Source organism: Marmota monax, unplaced genomic scaffold, assembly GCF_021218885.2.
Source record: "Marmota monax isolate L192 unplaced genomic scaffold, Marmota_monax_Labrador192_F-V1.1 WCK01_AAM20220418_F8-fsc00025, whole genome shotgun sequence".
NCBI lineage: Eukaryota > Metazoa > Chordata > Mammalia > Rodentia > Sciuridae > Marmota > Marmota monax.
The window spans coordinates 5,472,118-5,491,910 of NW_026691950.1; the positions used below are offsets into that span (position 1 = coordinate 5,472,118).

The 19,793-nt window shown below is 34.7% G+C and overlaps 1 protein-coding gene across 1 annotated transcript in view; it reads right to left on the minus strand.

Annotated features, from left to right (window-relative positions):
- Positions 1–767: 767 nt before the first annotated feature.
- Kctd8 (potassium channel tetramerization domain containing 8) overlaps positions 768–19,793 on the minus strand; it is a 266,191-nt gene continuing 247,165 nt past the window's right edge. Inside the window, exon 2 of the mRNA XM_046442259.2 lies at positions 768–2,135. Coding sequence (XP_046298215.1) covers positions 1,675–2,135 — 461 coding nt within the window. The 3' untranslated portion in view covers positions 768–1,674. The remainder of the gene's footprint in view (positions 2,136–19,793) is intronic.

Below are 19,793 nucleotides of genomic sequence, written 5' to 3' on the forward strand. Positions count from 1 at the left end.
AGCTGTATCAAACCATGCTGGGCCTCATAACCTCCCCAGATCACATGAACTTGAGTGCGTATTTTTTAAAGCCTGATAGATAATTCACAATAAATCATATCTCTTAGTTTTCTTCAATAGCCCATTGTAGGTGATATTATATAATGGCACTATGAGAAATCTCAGATATAACCAAAAATGAATGTAAATATTTTTAAAACTTTGAGTTGATAATGCTTATCTCATTCTTTCATGCTAATGCCACATGTATTGCTCAAATTTTCATTTTAGCTAACCACAGAAGAGATTGAGTTCTATAATTCTTGAAAGTATTCTTACCTCTCTCAGCTTATTCTTTAGCAAAATTTCATGATATTATACATTTCTAAGACACAGTGAGGCAAAGTTGTTTGGCTTATGATAAGAAAGCTTGTATCAATGAGGAAGAAATCACTTTTCATAAAAGGCTGAACTTTTACCCTACTATTGACATTTTGTCTTCTGCTTTGTAGGAGGTAACATCCCAATTGTTTTGGAGAGTTTTCCAATCTGGTTGTCAGCTAAAATAAAATTTTAGTGTATTCTTAGATGAGGTCTTTTTCTGTCATGGCTAAGGGATTATTAATCAATACCAAACCTATCTGAATCTAAACTCTAGCTTCATTTTGAATTATGTTTACAATTGTCAACATTAAGTCTGAGCAGACCTTTCAACCTGGAGTTTTAAAGAAAAGTTGAAGACAAACAATTGAATATTTTTAAAAGAAGAGACAATAGAAATCAAGGAATTCTAATACATTTTCCTTTTTTTAAATAAATACATAAAGCTCTTTACCATTTCCCTCAATTATTTTGAATAACATGATAATAGGCTCTTTCAGATCATCATTATATCATTTTTTACAGCCTGATGTAAAATACTTGTTTCACAGAAATCATCATGACTAGCATTAATAGATGAATGTCAATGTAGTAACACAATAGTATAAGGCATATTTACACCATCTTAACATACAGAAATACCATACACATACACATTAAAAAACAAAAACAAAAACAAAACACATATCCAGAACAAAGAAAGCTCAATCTCCTAGACAGCTTACATTTATAGGCTTTGCCTGAAACATTTTTTTTTTTGCTTAATTTTTTATAATTTTTTTCTTTCCAAGCAACAAACAGATCTTCCCTATTTCTTGTAATGTATTTGTAACATTGTGCTCATGCAAAAAAATAATACTTGTTTTATTGCACTGACATTTAAACAGTTTTAGATTTGGATATTAAAACCATCCTCTGAAATTTTAATTGATGTTGCTTCATCTATATTGTCATTTCAGTTGGTGTGATATGATGATTTGTTTTTGGTAAGTTACAAAATGACAAGCATGTCCAGTTGACCACAGTTCAAAAATCAAGATTCTAAGCTTCTTGATCATGCACATTTTACTTTCATTCTTGCAACACGATTTGAATCTGATAGATAACACCATTTTGACACAACTTTTATTGGATTCATTTTTTGAATTGTTTCTAAAAATAACAACCACCAAAAAAAAAAAAAGGAAAAAAATACTGTCCCACGTCCACTGTTCACAATAAGGAAGAGCAGCAAGAATCACACTGACCATCAGTCAGGTGGCGACACTAGTAAACATCAAATGTCATCAAAATATCCAAGGGATGTGATCATCACTATAACCCATACTTCTGCAAGAGTTCAGATTGCCATTGGCGTTTGCGCTCTGGGAAATAATCTGGAATGTGGATTTTTTTAAAATCCTGAATACACTTTTTCATTTCTTCTTCCACACTTAGCTTCTCACAGACTTTCTTTTTGGAAAGATTTGTTTCTCGGGACTTGCTGATGAGTGTCTGAAAGAGTTCACTGTTTCTGCGTTTATCTGGTGGGGGCATCCATTGCACAGGGGCTTTTTTGGAGGGACGATCCAATGTTAAGGTGTTAGGTTGGTGAGCTGTAGCCTGCTGGGCATTGGGCGGGTTGTCCTGGGGAGTGCTGGCCTCCGAGTGGCTGTCACAGCTGGAAGTGGAGAGCTCATTACAGGAAGTCCCACTTTCACTTCCTTTATCTGTAACTTTGTCGTGTTTTCGGTCTTCATGTTCTTGTTTAGGTGACACTATTTTCTGAGGTGGTCCTGAAGAGGAAAAAAAAAAAGAGCAAAACAACTGAATAAATTGGAAGGTCAAATTAAATAAGCACTGTATTTTCTATTTTAAATGAAGAACACTGATCATATAAAGAATGCTATTTGTTGTAGCAGCCAACCTTTGAGATATTATACCCCAAACCTTGCAGCTTTAAGTATACATTGAAACATGCATCATGTTGGTTAATATTTCATAATAATAAAATTTGAGAGGTTTGTTTAATAAGCCTTTGTGCCATGATAGATCATCATTAGCTTTATGCTGTAAAAAAAGACTTTTGTTATTTTAGTTAGAAGATCCTGAGATCTGAAAAAAATATCATATGTAAGTATCATGCTAGTTTTATATTTGTTTCATTAGACACTAGGTTCATTTCTGATCAGGACACTGTACAAGGTGGTGTCCTTGGTGCATACAGTTTGCCATTATAAAACAGGAAAGTACCATTGCTCTATTTTACAAAGTAGAGGTATTCTCTCAGCTCAGAGGTATAATAGCATAATTTATACTTCAGGTGGTAGGCTGATTTAAATCTTACCCTCAGTCTCTTAATCTTGTTTCCTGTCTATTTCCTCAGAGAGAATTATGAAAGTGTTATACTATATATATGGGCCTCATATTATGGTGAAAGTATATAGTTGAAATGTAGTATTTTCCCAAAATATGAGACTTAGCATTTGAAATAAATTACCTAGAGGACAGTTTTCAGAAAGTGTTAGCTTGCCAAAATAATTATTTCAAATATGCCAAGAGTTTATTTCCAAGAGGGAGCATATTTTATTTTCCTTGAATCCACTGTGGGATTAGGACATCCATCTAGCATTTATTGAGCACTATCACATACCCCAAACAATAATAAAACCTTGATTAAATGGAGCCCAACCATTCAGAGATCTTAGGGGTCGGGATTATACTTTCTCTAAGTCAACTTTTATGAACATGCTATGTAAGTCGGCCTGGGGGAAGACATCAGTGTTCTTTAAACATTGTTCGGGGGATTTTACTTTGCATCAAGAATTAAGAAAATTTCTTCTAATTCATGGGGTCTCAACCTTGACTGAATAGTAGAATAATTTAGAAAGACTTAGCTTATCATTCACTGGAATCAATCTGGAATGCCTGATGTCATGAGGAGCCACCTGGACATTGGGTCATTTGGTGGTTCCAGGTGATTTCAGTGTGCAGCTTGTTATGGACCATTGTTCAATCAAATACATATCACATGAGTTAACAAGCAACATTGGTAGTTTACTCATAAGAGCAATGAGACAAATGAACAGATATATTACAGGAAAACTTGTAGTATGTACATCACGCGGCTGGTTGCCATCACAAATTTTTTTATTCAAAACAGAAGAAACAAAGCCAGTTGCAGCAGCATATGCCTGCAGTCCCAACTCCCGGGGAGGGTGAGGCAGAAGGATTGCTTGAACTCAGATGTTCAAAATTAACCTGGGCAATGTAGTCAGACCCACATTCAAAGATAAATAAATAAATAAATAAGAGTAAAAAGAGAACCAACAAGAGTTAAGTTGTACTAAAGTTTTCAAAAAAGCTTGAGAACTTCTTGCAGTGAGATTCCATATCTTGATTGTGGAGCTGGTTAGAAGACTGTATGTGCTTGTAAACACTGATGGAATTCCATATAAAAAAAATTTTAAATTTTCTATGTGTAAGCTGTATCTCAATTAGCTGGACACCCTACCAAAAGACTTTCTGAAACCACCTCAAAGCAAATGTACGTATATGAAGAAAGGTCTTAACCAATATTTCAAACTTACTTCATCTGCCATGCAGTAAAACTAGAATAAATGCTAATTTTTAAGACTTCTTAGGAAGAAAGTACACTAAGACATTTTTTATAGTTTTTGTAGCCATGGATTTTTTTAAAAAAATCTATTGTTGGATTTTTGTTGTTTCTTGAATCTCGCCAATTTTTATTTCATTTCTTCTGTCAGGGAGAATGGGACATTGAGGCTGAAGAAAGGAGTAGAAAGGTACATTGTTAACAATTTCTGGACTGACCAAGGTCCCTGTCCACCCTCCTGTGTCCTGAGGGGCTGATGGACATGGTATTTGTTAGGCTTCTTGCCTTCTGGTTTCTAGGTGGATTTGGCCAATGGCAAGATTAGCAAGACAATGCCCTCACCCCACCCCTGGGATTGCTGTATTATAGTTGTGTTGCTAGTACAAGAAGCCCAGATCTATCAAGTAGCTCTCAATTATCCTCTGCTTTCTCTTCCTCCCCTTTCCTCCTCTTCACCCTTCTTCTCAAATTCCATTGAGGCTCACACTTCAGGCCTGTAGGTCATTATTAATACCAGGGTATCGTTCACACTCTGAAACCACTGCTATTAAATTCTCTTAAATTATTACCCTGTTAGGTATTTCCTTTTTTCTTCCTGGGTCCCTGACTGATAAAGCCACACCAGCCATCAGCCATCATCTCCATTGATTAGAAGAGTGTTACTGTAAGGCTCTGATTTGTAGTGATACTGTATTTTGATGATAGTTGTACTGGGGGGAAAAATGAGTTTGAAATCCCACTGAGCTGGATTCAATTTCTGGTTGTTTTGCAAATACTAGCCTTGTGACCTCGATTAAAATACTTTTCTTTCCTCTGCACATTAGTACTATTTTCCTTAAGACAATTTTGAGACTATATAACATTCCATAAAAAGAGAATCTTGTACAATTATTCTCAACAGAGAGAGTACAAATAGGTATAGCAATGGAACCTGCTCAATGTTCATGCCCATGCCTGCAGACTTTATTTCACTGTGCTGAAGGGGTTCTAGATAGTGTTTATGGAGATTGAGATGGTAGGGGAGACACAATATTTGCTTAATTATCTTTATGATAAATGTGATTCATGCAAGCACAAAATTCATCACCCTAAACAACACCGAATATAAAGTATTTTTTTAGTCTTTCTGTCAATCTTTTGCATTTCCTTAACCAAAAATCTCTATTAGAGGAATATAAGATTTTCATTCCTTATAAAGACTAAAGGATTAAACTGCAAATACCTGTGCAAGCCAATTTACATTTAAGGATCAATTAATGAGGAGAAAAATAATTTCCTCTTAATAAGCAGGGGGATAGAGCATTAGATGGAGACACTCAGGCAGAAAAGTAATAACATGGAAATGGAAGACAGTACAGAGAGAGGATGTCAGATACTGCCAAAGTGAATGCTTCATTCTGTTTCTGTTCACTGGGAGAAATAATTGTTAACAACTTATGCCAGTGAGGATACAGAGTTACATAAAGTCTCTGGGCTAGCTAAATGTGTTACTATTATGGTATTATAATTTATTAATGAAAATAGCCACCCCTCAACACATAAAAATATAGATACTTGCTCTTGTACTGCAAGATGGAAGACCAAAGAAAACTTCCTTGAAGAAGACATCACAAGATCAGCCAACAGTTTGAGGCTGAGTACCCACTATGTGCCAGGCATTGTGCTAAGATCAAGGGACACAAAGATAAATAAGATGAGTTCTCTGTTTTGATGAAGCTCACAGGCTTATTCTAACTCTATGTAGGTGAAGACAATTGGATGCAGAAAAAAAGACTGGATACATGTGGCCCAGGATCCCTGGAATTTTCAGTAAAGATGAGCTAAGATGCATTTCCCATCAAATGAGTCCTAACTGAATTTCTCATATGAAGCTTTTTATTAATTTATTCCAATTCTTTCTGTTTTCTTTACCCCTCTTCATCACCTCTGTCTCTTTATTCTTTCCACAAATAAGATAGATCAGAGAATGCTCAAACATAGAGTCGACTTCATAGTATTTTATGATAACAGTTTAACTGTGTAGGATATTTTAGAATATCACACTTCTCTCTGGAGACTTTAAGATCTACAAGGAAAAGATGGTGGGAACCTAAAATTATTATGAATTTATAAGCAAGCTTTAGGCAAGAAGGATTACCAATTATACCAAACAGATAAAGAAGTTTGTATTATATGATCTAAGGGAAAATGTTACCTTGATTTTGTCCACATTTTCAATATATAGAATAATATGGGAAATTCTCTGTAAAAATCATTAAGGATGACCAACAGCCTTCTTTTGATTTATGCCAGCACTTTTAAAAAATTCAAATTGATTAAGCATGTTCTAAATCATCATTGATAATATGGTAGATACAAATTGGGACTAAGGTATTTAACTTATTTATGTGCTTTTATGGCATGAAATTAAGAAAAGTAAATTTATTCATGGAAAATAATGATTTACTCTTGTTGCCTAGTTTTCTTGTGGATGCCTGCTAATTGTAGGCTTCTAGGGGTAATTTCAAACTTTAATTTTACATCATTCCATTCAGTAGTCCAAAACCAATTGAAATGCCTTAAGCAGCACACAAACGATAATTTAAATATCACTATGTGGGAACAGCATGACTATTATAAATCCTGCATCTCTTAAACTAATAAGAGAATTGAGTATATATTTGAATGATCTTCCCACAGAGCATTTAGTCCAGTGAGATAGAGCATTAATCAGACCTGGCATAAAAGGGAAAAGGTAAATGTGCTCTGGAGGTCTTGTCAGCTGGGCTTTCTTCCATCACATAACAACACGTTACTAAGTATTAGTGCAACATGAAATCAGCAAATAAGCAAATCTGTACCTGATATTTGTTTGAAAAAGAGTGAATTTTTAAAAGCATTCAATTCCATACATAGTTACACTTTAGACACTTTCAAACATTGAGGCAATTACTCAACTTTTCATTTTTTTCATTTGCTGTGAAAGCATATTGGACAGCTCTACTGCAAAACCACAGATCATTTTCCCTTGGGAAGCACAGGCTTACTGACCCAAAAGACCAGCAGGCCACCAACCTAGGTTGTGCTGCTCCTTGATTAATTGTTAAAAGAACTTGTTAAAGAATTATGTATGTGCATACCCGACATACCTAATACTAATTTTATGCTATTTTTAACGGTGTGGGAATACCTTGGAAGATATTTATGTTGAATAATAAAATTAACATTTCTGACTATTTACACATGCCAGCCTGAATCAAAATACTTTATGTGTATTAACTCATTTAATCCTTGCCATGGCTCTTTGAAGCTTAAACATAAGGAAACTGAGTCTGAAGGAATACAAGTCACTTGCTACAGAAAACTAATCTAGTAAATTGTTGAATTGTGGTGTGAATCAGACAGAATGCACTATGTCTCTTTAGGCTTCATTCTGGCTGTTGATGACTTAAACACTAAGAATAGATGCATTAAACAGACGTAAGTTGATAGTATTTCCTAGAACTACATCTTGATGAACTTACAGAAAGTTGTCTTTGAACCCTAAAACTCTGTGGAGCACTTTTGTGGAAATAAAATTTATTTCCCTGTTCTAATCTCTAATTTCTATTCATAGCAAGTTTTAAAATCTTTAATGTTTAATATTTAATTAAAATTTTATAGTTTGAAAAATCCCTTCCTATTCATTTTAACATTTTGAATTGTAGAAATTTATAACAGATGAGAACTTAGGGCCAATATCAAAATATTAAACAAGGACCAAGTGCTATGAATGTTAAATGACCAGTTAACATTAGTTGGATTGCCTGAGCCAGAATCAAACTCAGTTATACTGAAACTAAAAGGAAGAAAGAGGTAGTTTTCCCCAGTCATTCAGGTAGATAATTTGGTATAGAAATTGAATGTCAATATTTTTGTCTTTGAATTGCCACATGATTCCTGGGTAGTTCTGGATGGGGGCATGTGCAATAAGAGTAGCTCTATATTTTTCCTTAGAATACAGAAGCATTTCCAAATGAAGTTTGTGTACAACTGCACACTTGAAAAAACCTTTTATTTTAATCTCTTTACCTGCCTAGTGATGATAAAAAAGACGTGATATGTAAAATTTGTCTGCAATGGGCATAATTCCCAGAAGGGAAATTGCCCTTTAATAGTACTAAACTCAATGGTGTGTGAATGGTTATGTGGTACTTGAATAGAATGAACCAAGCTATCTTAAATATTAGCACCATATGCTTCTAAGTATTAAGCAGTTGAATCAAAAAGAAAAAAAATCAACTTTTTTCACAAACATTTATTGAGCACCTGTGATATACAAAGTTTCATGTTAGTTACAAGAAGGGGGACACACGTGTGCATACCCCCACCACAACCACAGTCCCTCCCTGATATCCAGTGGTTAAGGCTGGTCAGCTGGTGAAGTGCAGATGAAACAAAAGCATAAATCAATAGACAGGCAGGAGATAGGAAGGTGTAGAATGTGACTGGCATGAGCTAAGGAATGGAGTCATTCTTAATTCATCAGTAGAATTTCTACAGAAAATTGAAACTTAGAGGCCATACAGGAGGTGTGTTCATCTTGGAAAAAAGAACTATTCAAATGAATAAAAATTAATTTCTATGAGAAAAAAAAATGAACTCATATCTTTATGTATTCTATTATCATTACTAGCTTTACTTAGCCACTTTTAGGAGTTGAGGGTAATAAAAAAAGTGAAATTAAAAGGAAAACATGTTATGGTATTCCTCTTTTCATCAGAATGTGTCCCTTATCAGCCTGTTCTTCTAATTATCCCTATACTTGTTAATTTTTCTGGGAATTTATTTATTTATAGCATGTTTCCTAGTCCTAAGTTATAAACTCCCCAAAGAAGGCAGAAACTGCCTTTTTATCATATTGTCTTTTCTTTCATTTTTAATTTTTTTATTTTGGTACTGGGGATTGAACCCAGGGGTGCTTAATCATTGACCACATCCCCAGCCCTTAAAAAAGCATTATATATCTATATCTATCTATCTATCTATCTATCTATATATATATATAGATAGATAGATAGATAGATAGATAGATATAGATGTAGGCAAAGTATCTTTATTTTTATTTTTATTTGGTGTCAAGGATCCAACCCAGTGCCTCACCCGCACTAGGCAAGCACTCTATCACTCAGCCACAACCCAGCCCCATCAGCCCTTTTTATTTTTTATTTTGAGACAGAGTCTTGCTAAGTTGCTGAAGCTGGCTTTGAACTTGCAAACCTCTTGTCTCAGCCTCCTCAGCCACTGGGATTACAGGTGTGTGCTACCATATCCAGCTTAACTGAGTAATTAAATTACTTACTGTGGTAATTAAATTAATTAAATATTCATATTTTTTATTAAATTAATATTATTAAAAAATTACTCCTGAATTTCTATAGTAATAGGTTTAACTATATTATTCATTTGGTATTTTGTATTCACCATGTTTTGTGTTACTTAATATTCTTGAAGCTGACCATAGAGTAGTGTTTTAGTTGGATTTTTTATTGCTCTGTCAAAATACCTGAAATGAACACCTATAAGAAGAAAAAATTTGTTTGCCTCATGGATCCAGAGGTTTCTGTCCATGTTAGTTTCCCCCACTGCTTTTGGGCTTTTGTTGAGGTAGAACATCATGGTGGGGAAAGTATGGTGAAGCAAAGCTGCTCACCTCATGGCAGCCATAAAGCAAAAGAGAGAGACAAGAAGAGACTGGGACCCCAATATCTCCTTAAGGACATGCCCCCTAAAGACCTAACTTCCTCCAAAAGACCTCGATTCTTACAGGCTCCACCACCTTCTAGTAGTGCCACAGGCTGAAAGCAGATCTTTAGTACAGGAACCTTTGGAAACATTCAAGAACTCAACAATAACAAATAGTAAGAATGCGCCCACTCCCCACACAAAAATGGGTTCCAAGGTCACATTTTTGGTGTGCTATTTCCCTCCAAATGTTATAATTTCCATGAAAGCAGAGATTGTATTTCGTGTTTGTTTCACCAAGGGCGTTCAGAAGGCTGGTGTGTTTTATCACTGAATAAATAATACTAACAACGTGAGTAAGCAAATGTAATATAGCATTAGGAAAAAAATGTGAGAGTAAATATATTTGCTTATTGGAACATATATTCCAGGAAATTCCAAAAGTAATCTTGTTGTCTTTCTCCCAAAGACTCAAAGCCTGTTCTAAATGTTGCTTTCAGCATAAAACCTTCCATTCTCCCATTTGGATGTGATTTCTTGTGATTTTTTTTTTATTCCCTTAACAATCCATAGTAGTTTGTTTGAATCTATTTCCAAGTACTGCACAAATTTAGTCTTAAATATTAGCTATTTCTGTACATTTTAACTGCCATCCTTGTTTTGCCTCACAAAATAACACACACACACACACAAAAATAACCACACAGACACACACACACACACACCCGTACTACAGTACCTCATGAGGCAGAGGTTCTTTCTCTTTTATTTTTGTATTTCCTGAAGTACCTACCACCCATGACACAAAAATTCAGTGACAGTCAAACTGAATTAAATAAAATTAGTAATATTTATAAAACCATATCTAATCACATAGGAAATTGTTGTATTCTAAATAAACTCAAGTATAACTAAGCTTAAGTGGTATAACAAAAACAAACAAAATGCCAGGAAGTAGAATAAGACAAACCTTCAGTAACGAACCACAAGACAGACTTCATAGGCTCTTTAGTTATTAAAAATGCCAATCCCTTGGGAAGGTCCCTGCATTATCCCTTCTAGCTCATTAAGGAGAAACACACAGTACTCCAGAACCATACATAATGAAGAAAAATTATTTCCTTTGCTCTGCAAGTGGATTCTACATTATTTACATCATTTTACCTGATACTTGCACCTAAACATGACCAGCACAAAAGATATCAGGGGTCCTCTTGGAAGACTGTTATAGCCATCTTGCAAGAGTTCTTCATTTAAAATTTATCTCCATGCTGCATAGAGCCAGGAGTCTAAGCTATAGTCACCTTTTTTATGCTTCAAACAAACACATAAATGAAGGCCCTTTTGGGATCCTGCAATTAAGAAACAACCCCTCTGCTTGTTTTAGGTTCCCAAGTCTGAATCCACCAGTCCTTATTACTGATGTCACAGCTTTCTTCTCATGCCCAGGAGGCCACTTTCTAATGACCTCTTTTTCACAGGCACAGAGTATATAAGAGCATGATTTATCTGTTTTCCAAATTTGTGAATAGAAACCTGTGTATGCCTCTTGTTCCACATCTATAAAATTTGGATCATAACATCTACAAGGTGCTTGGCAAGGATTAATGAGATGTTGTTTTTATACCACATCTGATGGCACTGGGAGGGGGAAAAGGCACTCTGTAAATATAGGTTGGGGGTGCACTTATGATGTGCTGTGTATAATAAATTTATATGAACATAAAACCATGCTGGTCGTAAATCATGGTTGTTTGTTATACAGTACTAAACAGCTGCCTTAAGCTCCAGACAAAACTCTTGGTTTTAACAGTGGAAGCAGAGTTTGTGAGGAGGCAAGGATAAAAATAAAACAACAACAACAACAACAAAACAAACTAATGCTTGTGTACCAAGAGCAGAAGCAATCACCGGCAGAAAGCCATAGTTCCCAGGAATTTTGTCAGATCTTTTCAACTCTGGAGTGTCTGCCTGCCAATAAACATTTTCAAGTATTTCCCATAATGTTCTGTGAGATACGACTTCTTGTGAGCTGCCATACTATTTAATGTGGGTACCGCCTCTTTTCACTTTGAGATGTATGAAAGTGCCTGTTACAGAGGAGGCAGAGTGCAGAATCACTACAAGGAATGGAAAAATGGAAGCATATATGAGCATAGCAGAGCTTAATTTCACTTTGTGGTACACTAAAAAAAAAAAAAAAAAGAAAGAAAAGAAAAAAAACTGTTGCCCTGTCTTTGAAAATAGTAAACCTGAACTAGAGGTGAGGTTCTGACATGTAATGCCAAATGCCAAAATAATTGTTTAAAACTTGTTTTCTTATTTTGCTTAAGAATGAATAAAAATATGGGCATCTTCCTCCTAGAGTATGGTTTCATGTCAGGATATGTGAAGAACTTTCTAGTAGGGTTATAAGAGGCCCTAGAAAAGACTGTAGGTCCTAATATCTGGAACCCATAAATGTCACTTTACATGGCAAACATCTTTGCAGGTATAAGTAAAGATTTTAAGATTGTAAATGTATTATTGTGGATTATCTGGTTGGGTCTTAAATTTAATTGCAGGTACCTTTATAAGATAAAAGTAGAGGGGAACCTGAAAGACACAGAAAAGGTGGAGAAAACAGAAAAGTGATGTGACCACAAAGGCAGAGGTTGGAGTAATGTGGCTACAAAGTAAGATCAAGGCAGACACCAGAACATGGAACTAGCAAACACCACATGAAATGTTGCCCAGGAACAACTGGAGGTAGCACAACCTTGCTGACTTCTTGATTTCAGCCTAGTGAAACTGATTTCAGACTTCAAGTCTCTAATGCTATGAGAGAATAAATTTCTGCTTTCTCTTTCTCTTTTTTTCCTTTTGGTACTAGGGATTGAAACTAGGGTACTTGACCACTGAGATAATTCCCCAGGCCTTTTTATTTATTTATTTATTTTTATTTTGAGACAGGGTCTTGCTAAGTTGCTTTGGGCCTTGTTAAGTTGTAAAAGCTGACTTTAAAATTGTGATCCTCCTGCCTTGGCCTCCCGAGTTACTAGAACTGTAGACATGTGCCACCATACCCAGCAATCTCTGTTTTTCTTAAGCCACTAAGTTTTTGTTAGTTATAGAAGCCACTGGAAATTAATATAAGTCCGTTTAGTCTAACATCTGGCTCTTTTAGATGCTAAGTTCTCTTATATAAGTGAAGATGATATAATCCTTAATGACAGGATTATACTGAATCTGACTATAGGATCTTAATTTCTTTTTTAAAATAAAATGTCTTGCAGATTCTGTCAGGCTGTCATCCTGTTTCTGTGCAAGCTTCTCTAGTAATGATAAGCTCAGAATAGTGTATTGCAAATCACTTTTCTTTGGGAGTATCCCTAATTTTAGAACATCTCTCTAGTTATAATTTTTCTCCTCAAATAATGCCATCCATGGGTCCTGTTTCTATCTTTTGGAGCAACATAGAATGAATTTTCCCCTCTTTTAACTAATAGTCCTTATTATTTTGAAAAAGATTATCACATATTCTAAGTTCCTTCCAGTTACATAGATGAGCCACATTTGAATGAGGTTCACAGTCTCCTTATACCATCTCTGTTCCCACAATACATTATTTTCTTCCTCTTTCTACAAATACAAACATCACCACCTACTTCCTCATTCTTACACACACACACACACACACACACACACACACAGGATCATTAAACATGAGGCCCTTGTCATTAGCTGATTCACACACACATCACTAGCATCTGATCACTCCTTGAGGTTCCAGCCCCATGACTTCATTGCCTTCTAACCTTCAAAAACTATATGTCAAAACATAATCTCATTATTTCTTTTCCCTCTAAACTTATTATCCTTCCTGTGATTTATGTTTTTCTTTTCTTTTTTTAAATAAAATCATCCAATTCTTCTCAATCATCCAGATTTACAATTTGTGACTCATCTTCACTCTTCCAACTCCTACCCCTGGACTGTTTCCCTTCCTAGGTGATCAGCCACCTGATCCTACTGAGTAAACTTTGATGTGCCCCTATGACTTCATCCTCATGGTTATGAGCCTTTATTAACTGAATCTATGGCAAGAATTCCAAGAAAGGCTTTCTTCTCTAGACTCTATGTCTAATTATCAGTGCTCAGATCAAGATCCCAACTCCACACCAATGAAATATAGCTCTTAATATAATAACTGTTTTAAGATGTTAACACCTTTCACAAGCATCCAAATCTCTTAGCTCCACAGACAACACTTCCCATGGCCTAGTCTAAGCTTTAACTCCAAAACTCATTTTGTATTGCTTCCATCCTCTGTCCAAACCTAACTGGAGGAATTAATATTATCCTAAATACCACATGTATTTGTATTCACTATGTGAATGATAGTTTGGCTTCAGTTTTTAACTATACTTGCATACATGGAGCAACCTGTTATTGGTTCTGTGTGTATGTGTGTCTAAGCACTTACTTGATGCCACTATGTACTTAATGTATTCAGCAGACTCCAGATTTATAACCCAGATTGGCCATTATAATATCTTACCAAGCCAGCCCCATAATCTATGGCAAGAACAGGGCTTGGCAGGCAAATAATCTGGAAGGTGCACTAATAGCAAATATCTGGGATACACTGAATTATCTTTGAGGGGGAAAAAAGAGAAAGTTGTTTCATCCCTTTCCAAAAAGATGTGCCTGCATGTGACTGAGTCCCCCAGTCTCAAAGACAGGAGAGGAGAAAGAGAGGACACCCTAGCAGTGAATGGGTGGGTGTCTAGATCACTAATTCCTCTGTGCTAGTTTGACAAGTAGTGTTAGACCAAAAAATATATAAATCTTATGAGGAAAATTTCTTTAAAAAACTTAACTAAATATTGCATTAGATGCAATTAACTTTGAAAAACAGCTGAAACTTCTCTTCCTAAAGCAGGTTGATGGATGTATTGGCTGTATGTGTTATTGGAAAACTTGTAACACTTCTAATGTGTAAACTTAACTTTTTATGCACATTTTAAGATATATAACAGAAAATTTGGGGAAATTTGGAGTAAGGCAGAGAAAATTATTATGAGAGTCAACCTACAATTGAAAGAATCCAAACTGTTGTACTACTATTGAAGTCACATACCTCATCTATTGTGGCCACGATGGGTATTATTGGCTCTATCATTATTATTACTATTATTACAATTATTGTCCTCAACTGAGCTCCTCATCCATTCTGTGTCCTGGGGAAAAAAGATCTATTTCAATCAAGTTAAACACAAACACACACATATGTGCACGTGCGCGCACACACACACACACACACTATCTATCTATCTATCTATCTATGTATCTATATTTTACTTCAATATGAAAAGTAGGGTTAAATATACAAATCAATATTATTTGTAGTGAAATAAGTGTCTCACACAATTCCACAGCAACATCTATTGTCACCTTTTTCTGAATAGCCACTTTATGTAGAACAAAATGAGCTGAGAGATAGAAACTTAGTGATGGAGTCAGGAGACAGCATGTGTACACATACATTCTCTGAGGCTGGGGGCTGTATCAGGGCCTTGCATCTTCTAGACCACTCACTATCAATCAGGCACCTGCCTCATGCACTACATGACACATCTCATTTACACCTCACAATTACCTAATAAAGTAGGTGCTTATTATGCCTATTTTCCACAAAAGGGAATTGAGACTTAGGTTATGAAACTTAACAGGTCATATTTGGAAGTGGGAGAGGCAATATCCAGCCACAAATCTGTTTGACTCCAGAGCTTATACTGAATAAGTTCTGGAGATAAACTGCCTCAAAACTCCTGAAATTGGAGTTGAGACCAGTTTCCTTGAAATCTTAAATTAGAGCTATTGTTTCTTGTAAATTTCATGCTTTGAGAAGACTAAATCAAGATGCAGGTCTGTAAAAGTTTTGAAATAAAAGTGTGGAACAATACCTGAGTGTTAGTATTTATTTAGGTCATTTTCAACATAATATTATTTGACATCATGACTAGCCATTGTAACAGAAAATAAATTTAAAACGTACATGTGAAGATGTGGACTACAGTTTCTCTGTTTGTTGTGAACCTTACTAACTGGGACCATGCTATTTAACCAAGCAATTTCTATTTATCAAATTTAAATTTTTCCCATTTCAAAATAATTGCTTAAGTTGGATATCCATTGATATACACATCTTTGTAAATTCAGACCAATAATAAAAGGCTATTTGATATTAATTAAATGGGCTCAACATAAGTCACAACTATGGTTCAAAGTAATAGTGTATATTTTTAATATGAACCCTACTGTAATTTTATAGAGTGAAATTAATAAAATAGACAAGATGTTGAAGGGACATCATAGAGCAGAGAAGGAACAGCAAGGAGAAAGGAAGTATCTTAGGATTTGGGGCATGTCTATACTATATTTTCAAAACTATCAAAGTTATATTTGTACAGTAAAACACCTGTAAGACTTAACCTTTCCATGATGTGTACCTCTTGATTAGAAAAGGTTCTGACATAGGCCACAAGTTTCTGCCAAGGGCTTTCAGGGCTTAATTAAATAATGAGTAGATCCTGCCACTGCAGAGCTACTCTGAGCTTTCCATGTCACCTCAGAGCATGCTTTAGTCTAAACCCAGAATTTCAACAGCAGCTAGAACACCATTTTTCTTTTTTGATATTAAAGCCTTATAAATTAAAATAGAAGATTCTGAAATGCTGCCTATGAAATATTACAAGCTAAAAAGATGTATTGGTACAACCTCTTAGTGGATCAACCAAAATATTATGTCAAGGAAGAATTTGCATGGATGATACTTTTGGAAAAATGTATTTAATTAATAGTTGTGTGAGTTATTATTCGTTAAAAGCTTGGAGATAGATTTCTTTAAAAATACATGAAGCATTAGTAACAGAGTATGTCCTTCACATGACTGGTATTGAATAACTTTCCATAAAGTGCTGACAGCACAAAAGCCACAGAAATGCATAGTTTGCTTTGACTTCATATAGTTCAGTGAAAGTAATCAGAGATGTCCACTTACAGTTAAGTTTCCAAAACTACTTAACAGAATTATGAGCTATCTGAAGGAAAAAATTCAAATATATGCATTTCTTTTAGAAGAAAATTCCCATAATAATAAACGAGAATTGTATAATTATTCAATTAAAAAAACTAAATATAGAGATTATTAACTAATTGGGAATTGTGATTTACAATATAATTGATTTAAATGTAATTATAGTAGTATATTGACATTATAGAGGAATAAAAAATATCTGTCAAATTAATGATTAGGGGTTCACACTCCTTTATTTATATGGTCAGCAACAGTGTCTGCCCTTAAAGTGCTATGAACACTTCTCCAACAAAACTTCAAGGTCAAGGCTAATCGTCAAAGGAAAGACAGAAAAGATTCTGATTTTATAGATCAAAGAGCACATGAAAATAGTTCATGTTTGTTTTTAATTTGTTTTCTGTCAGTTGGTCCTTTCTGATTACATAAGATGCAACTAAAAATTTATAATTAAAATCTTTAATACTATGTGTCCAATTGCTCTACTCTTTATCTTATTAATTATAAAAAGATTATTTTATAATCCAATTTGTGGTAATACAAGTTTCATTAAAAATATTACCTGTTGGCACACAGTGCTTTCTACAGATAACTCAAAGTAATTAAGGAAAAATTAATTAAATCCATTCTACTTTTATTGGTAGTATGTATTTATAGAACATCACCAGGGAATATGGTTTCAAGCTTTCAACTTTATAGAAACTGCAAAATATGCATTCCTTTGGCATGATATGGTATGGAAGGCATAGGAAAAAAAAGAAGGAGATTGAAACAAGATGGTGGGCAATTTCTTTTGTATTTTTAAGTCTGTTGCAAAACTTTTTATAAATGTTATCGGAGCCCAGTAACTCAGGAGGCTGAAGCAGGAGGATTGCAAGTTTAAAGCCAGCCTCAGCAACTTGGTGAGCCCCTAAGCAACTTAGTAAGATCCTGTCTTGAAATTAAAAATAAAAAAGGCTGGAGATGTAGCTGAGTGGCAAGTGTCCTGGGTTCAGTTCCCAGTGCCCCTTCTTAGCAAAAAGAAAAAAAAATGGGACAGGGAGGAGATACATAGGAAAGGGAGAAGAAGAAAGCAAAGGGAGAAAACATCCAATTTAAGCAGGAAGGAGTAGGAAATTGGATTTAGATTTGCTTTCTGTAATGATCATCTGACTTGGGTAGAAAAGGAACAGCTGCCGCATTGCTTTCTAGGTGCCAGATGATGACACCTTAAAGTAAAATAGGTATCACTGTGGTGTAAATGGAGCAGAGTAAAAAAGTTGAGAGAACTTTAGTGTAAAAGCCAACAGGATTTAGTGATATCTCATCGTGAGGACAGAGGAGGAACCTGCAGGGAGAGGGAGAAATCAGTGATAATGCTCATCTCTGGCCTTCATAGTAAACTGGGAGACATTGATATATTGAAATTGTAGATATTGGAAGAAAACTAGGTTAATGAGAAAGAAAGAAAGGGGACAAAAAGGATGAGTTCATCTGCTGTAAACCTATTGTATTTGGAGAGTTCAGCACATCAAGTGCAAATTCATGTACATACACTTGTCCAAATCTCAGACCTACATTTGGACATACACTTTTTGACATACACTTGTCCAGAATCTCAGAAAATAAATTGATTCTTAAATTTAAGAAAGAAGAAGACAAAGAACATAAGGGGAAAACTGGAAAAAAAGAAATCATGAAGTCATGATATTAAAAATTACTAGCAATCTGTAACCTAGAACCCAGAGGGTTACAATATAGCAAGTGAGAGAGAGGGCTAAGAGAAAGAAATAGCATACTAAAGATGCTTTCTTGTTCAGAAAGAGAATGCAGATCCTGGTTAGAACCAAGGGGGAAAATAGAACAAAGCAATTGAACAGCAAAACACACATTCAGAACTTGGATTAAGTAAGCAGGTTACATTAACACCAAATAAGCAGAAAGGGAGGGTGGGGCACTGACAGCCCAGAGGCTACATTGTCTCTTCTAACAGGAACTGACTTGGATGCAGATAGAGAGCAGCAAAGTACTAAGAACGCAAACGACCAAAGAATATTGCCATATTCCTTTTTATTCATCATTATGCTGAAAATGATGATATAGAAAGAAAAAGAGAAACATATAGTACTTTTTCTTTCAGTCTTTCTGTACTCGTCAGTAAACCTAAGGGAGACAGTAGAATGCACACATATTAATAAGTGGAATAAACATATTGCTTGTTTTGTGAAGTGTTTCACTCTTCTGGCAAGAAATATGCGATGGAATAGCTATTATGTAAATTTGGGGATTCTATATATGAGTTTAATGCTCTTATATTTGCATTCAAAATTGACATTGCAAAATATAAAGATAAACATTAAAACTCATACTAACCATTTAAAATTAATGTTTTTTGTTTATTTAGAGCAATAATAAATGGACAAATAAGAAAATACTATTTAACACAATCACACATACATGCATACACAGAAACAGAAAACCACTTGGACAAGTGGAGATAGACCATAGAAGAAAGGGAAAAGCTTTATTTTTTAATACTATCAGCAGCTCTTTTTTTCCTGCCTTTTGATAAAGGGATCCTGTGTTTTCATTTGGCACTGGGCCATGCAAATTGTGTCAACCAAAGAATCCAACCAATTCATTAAAAAAAAATGGAGATTAATGAGGCCACTACTTTCCAAACTCTTAGTACATACACGAAGTGAAAGAAATTATAGTCTTAAAGAAAGAAAATTTGTAGTCTTAAACATATTTAATCAAAAGTGAAAAGGAATAAAATAAATGAACCAAGTCTTCAACTCAATGAACTGGAATAGAGCAAAATAATATAAAATAGGAGCTTAATATAGAAAAAAAAAAAACAGAGAATAACAGAGATGGAAAAGTTATGGAGAAAATAAATGAAATGAAAAATTGACTATTGAAAACAATAGACAATTTGGCAAAATATCTGATAAAAAGAGAGAAAAGATCATTGAGACTGAGAAAAGTGAATAAATAAGATACACAAAGTCTTTAAAATGTTAGTAATTTAACACCAATAAACTTCAAATTAGTAACTTTCTAGAATGTACAAAT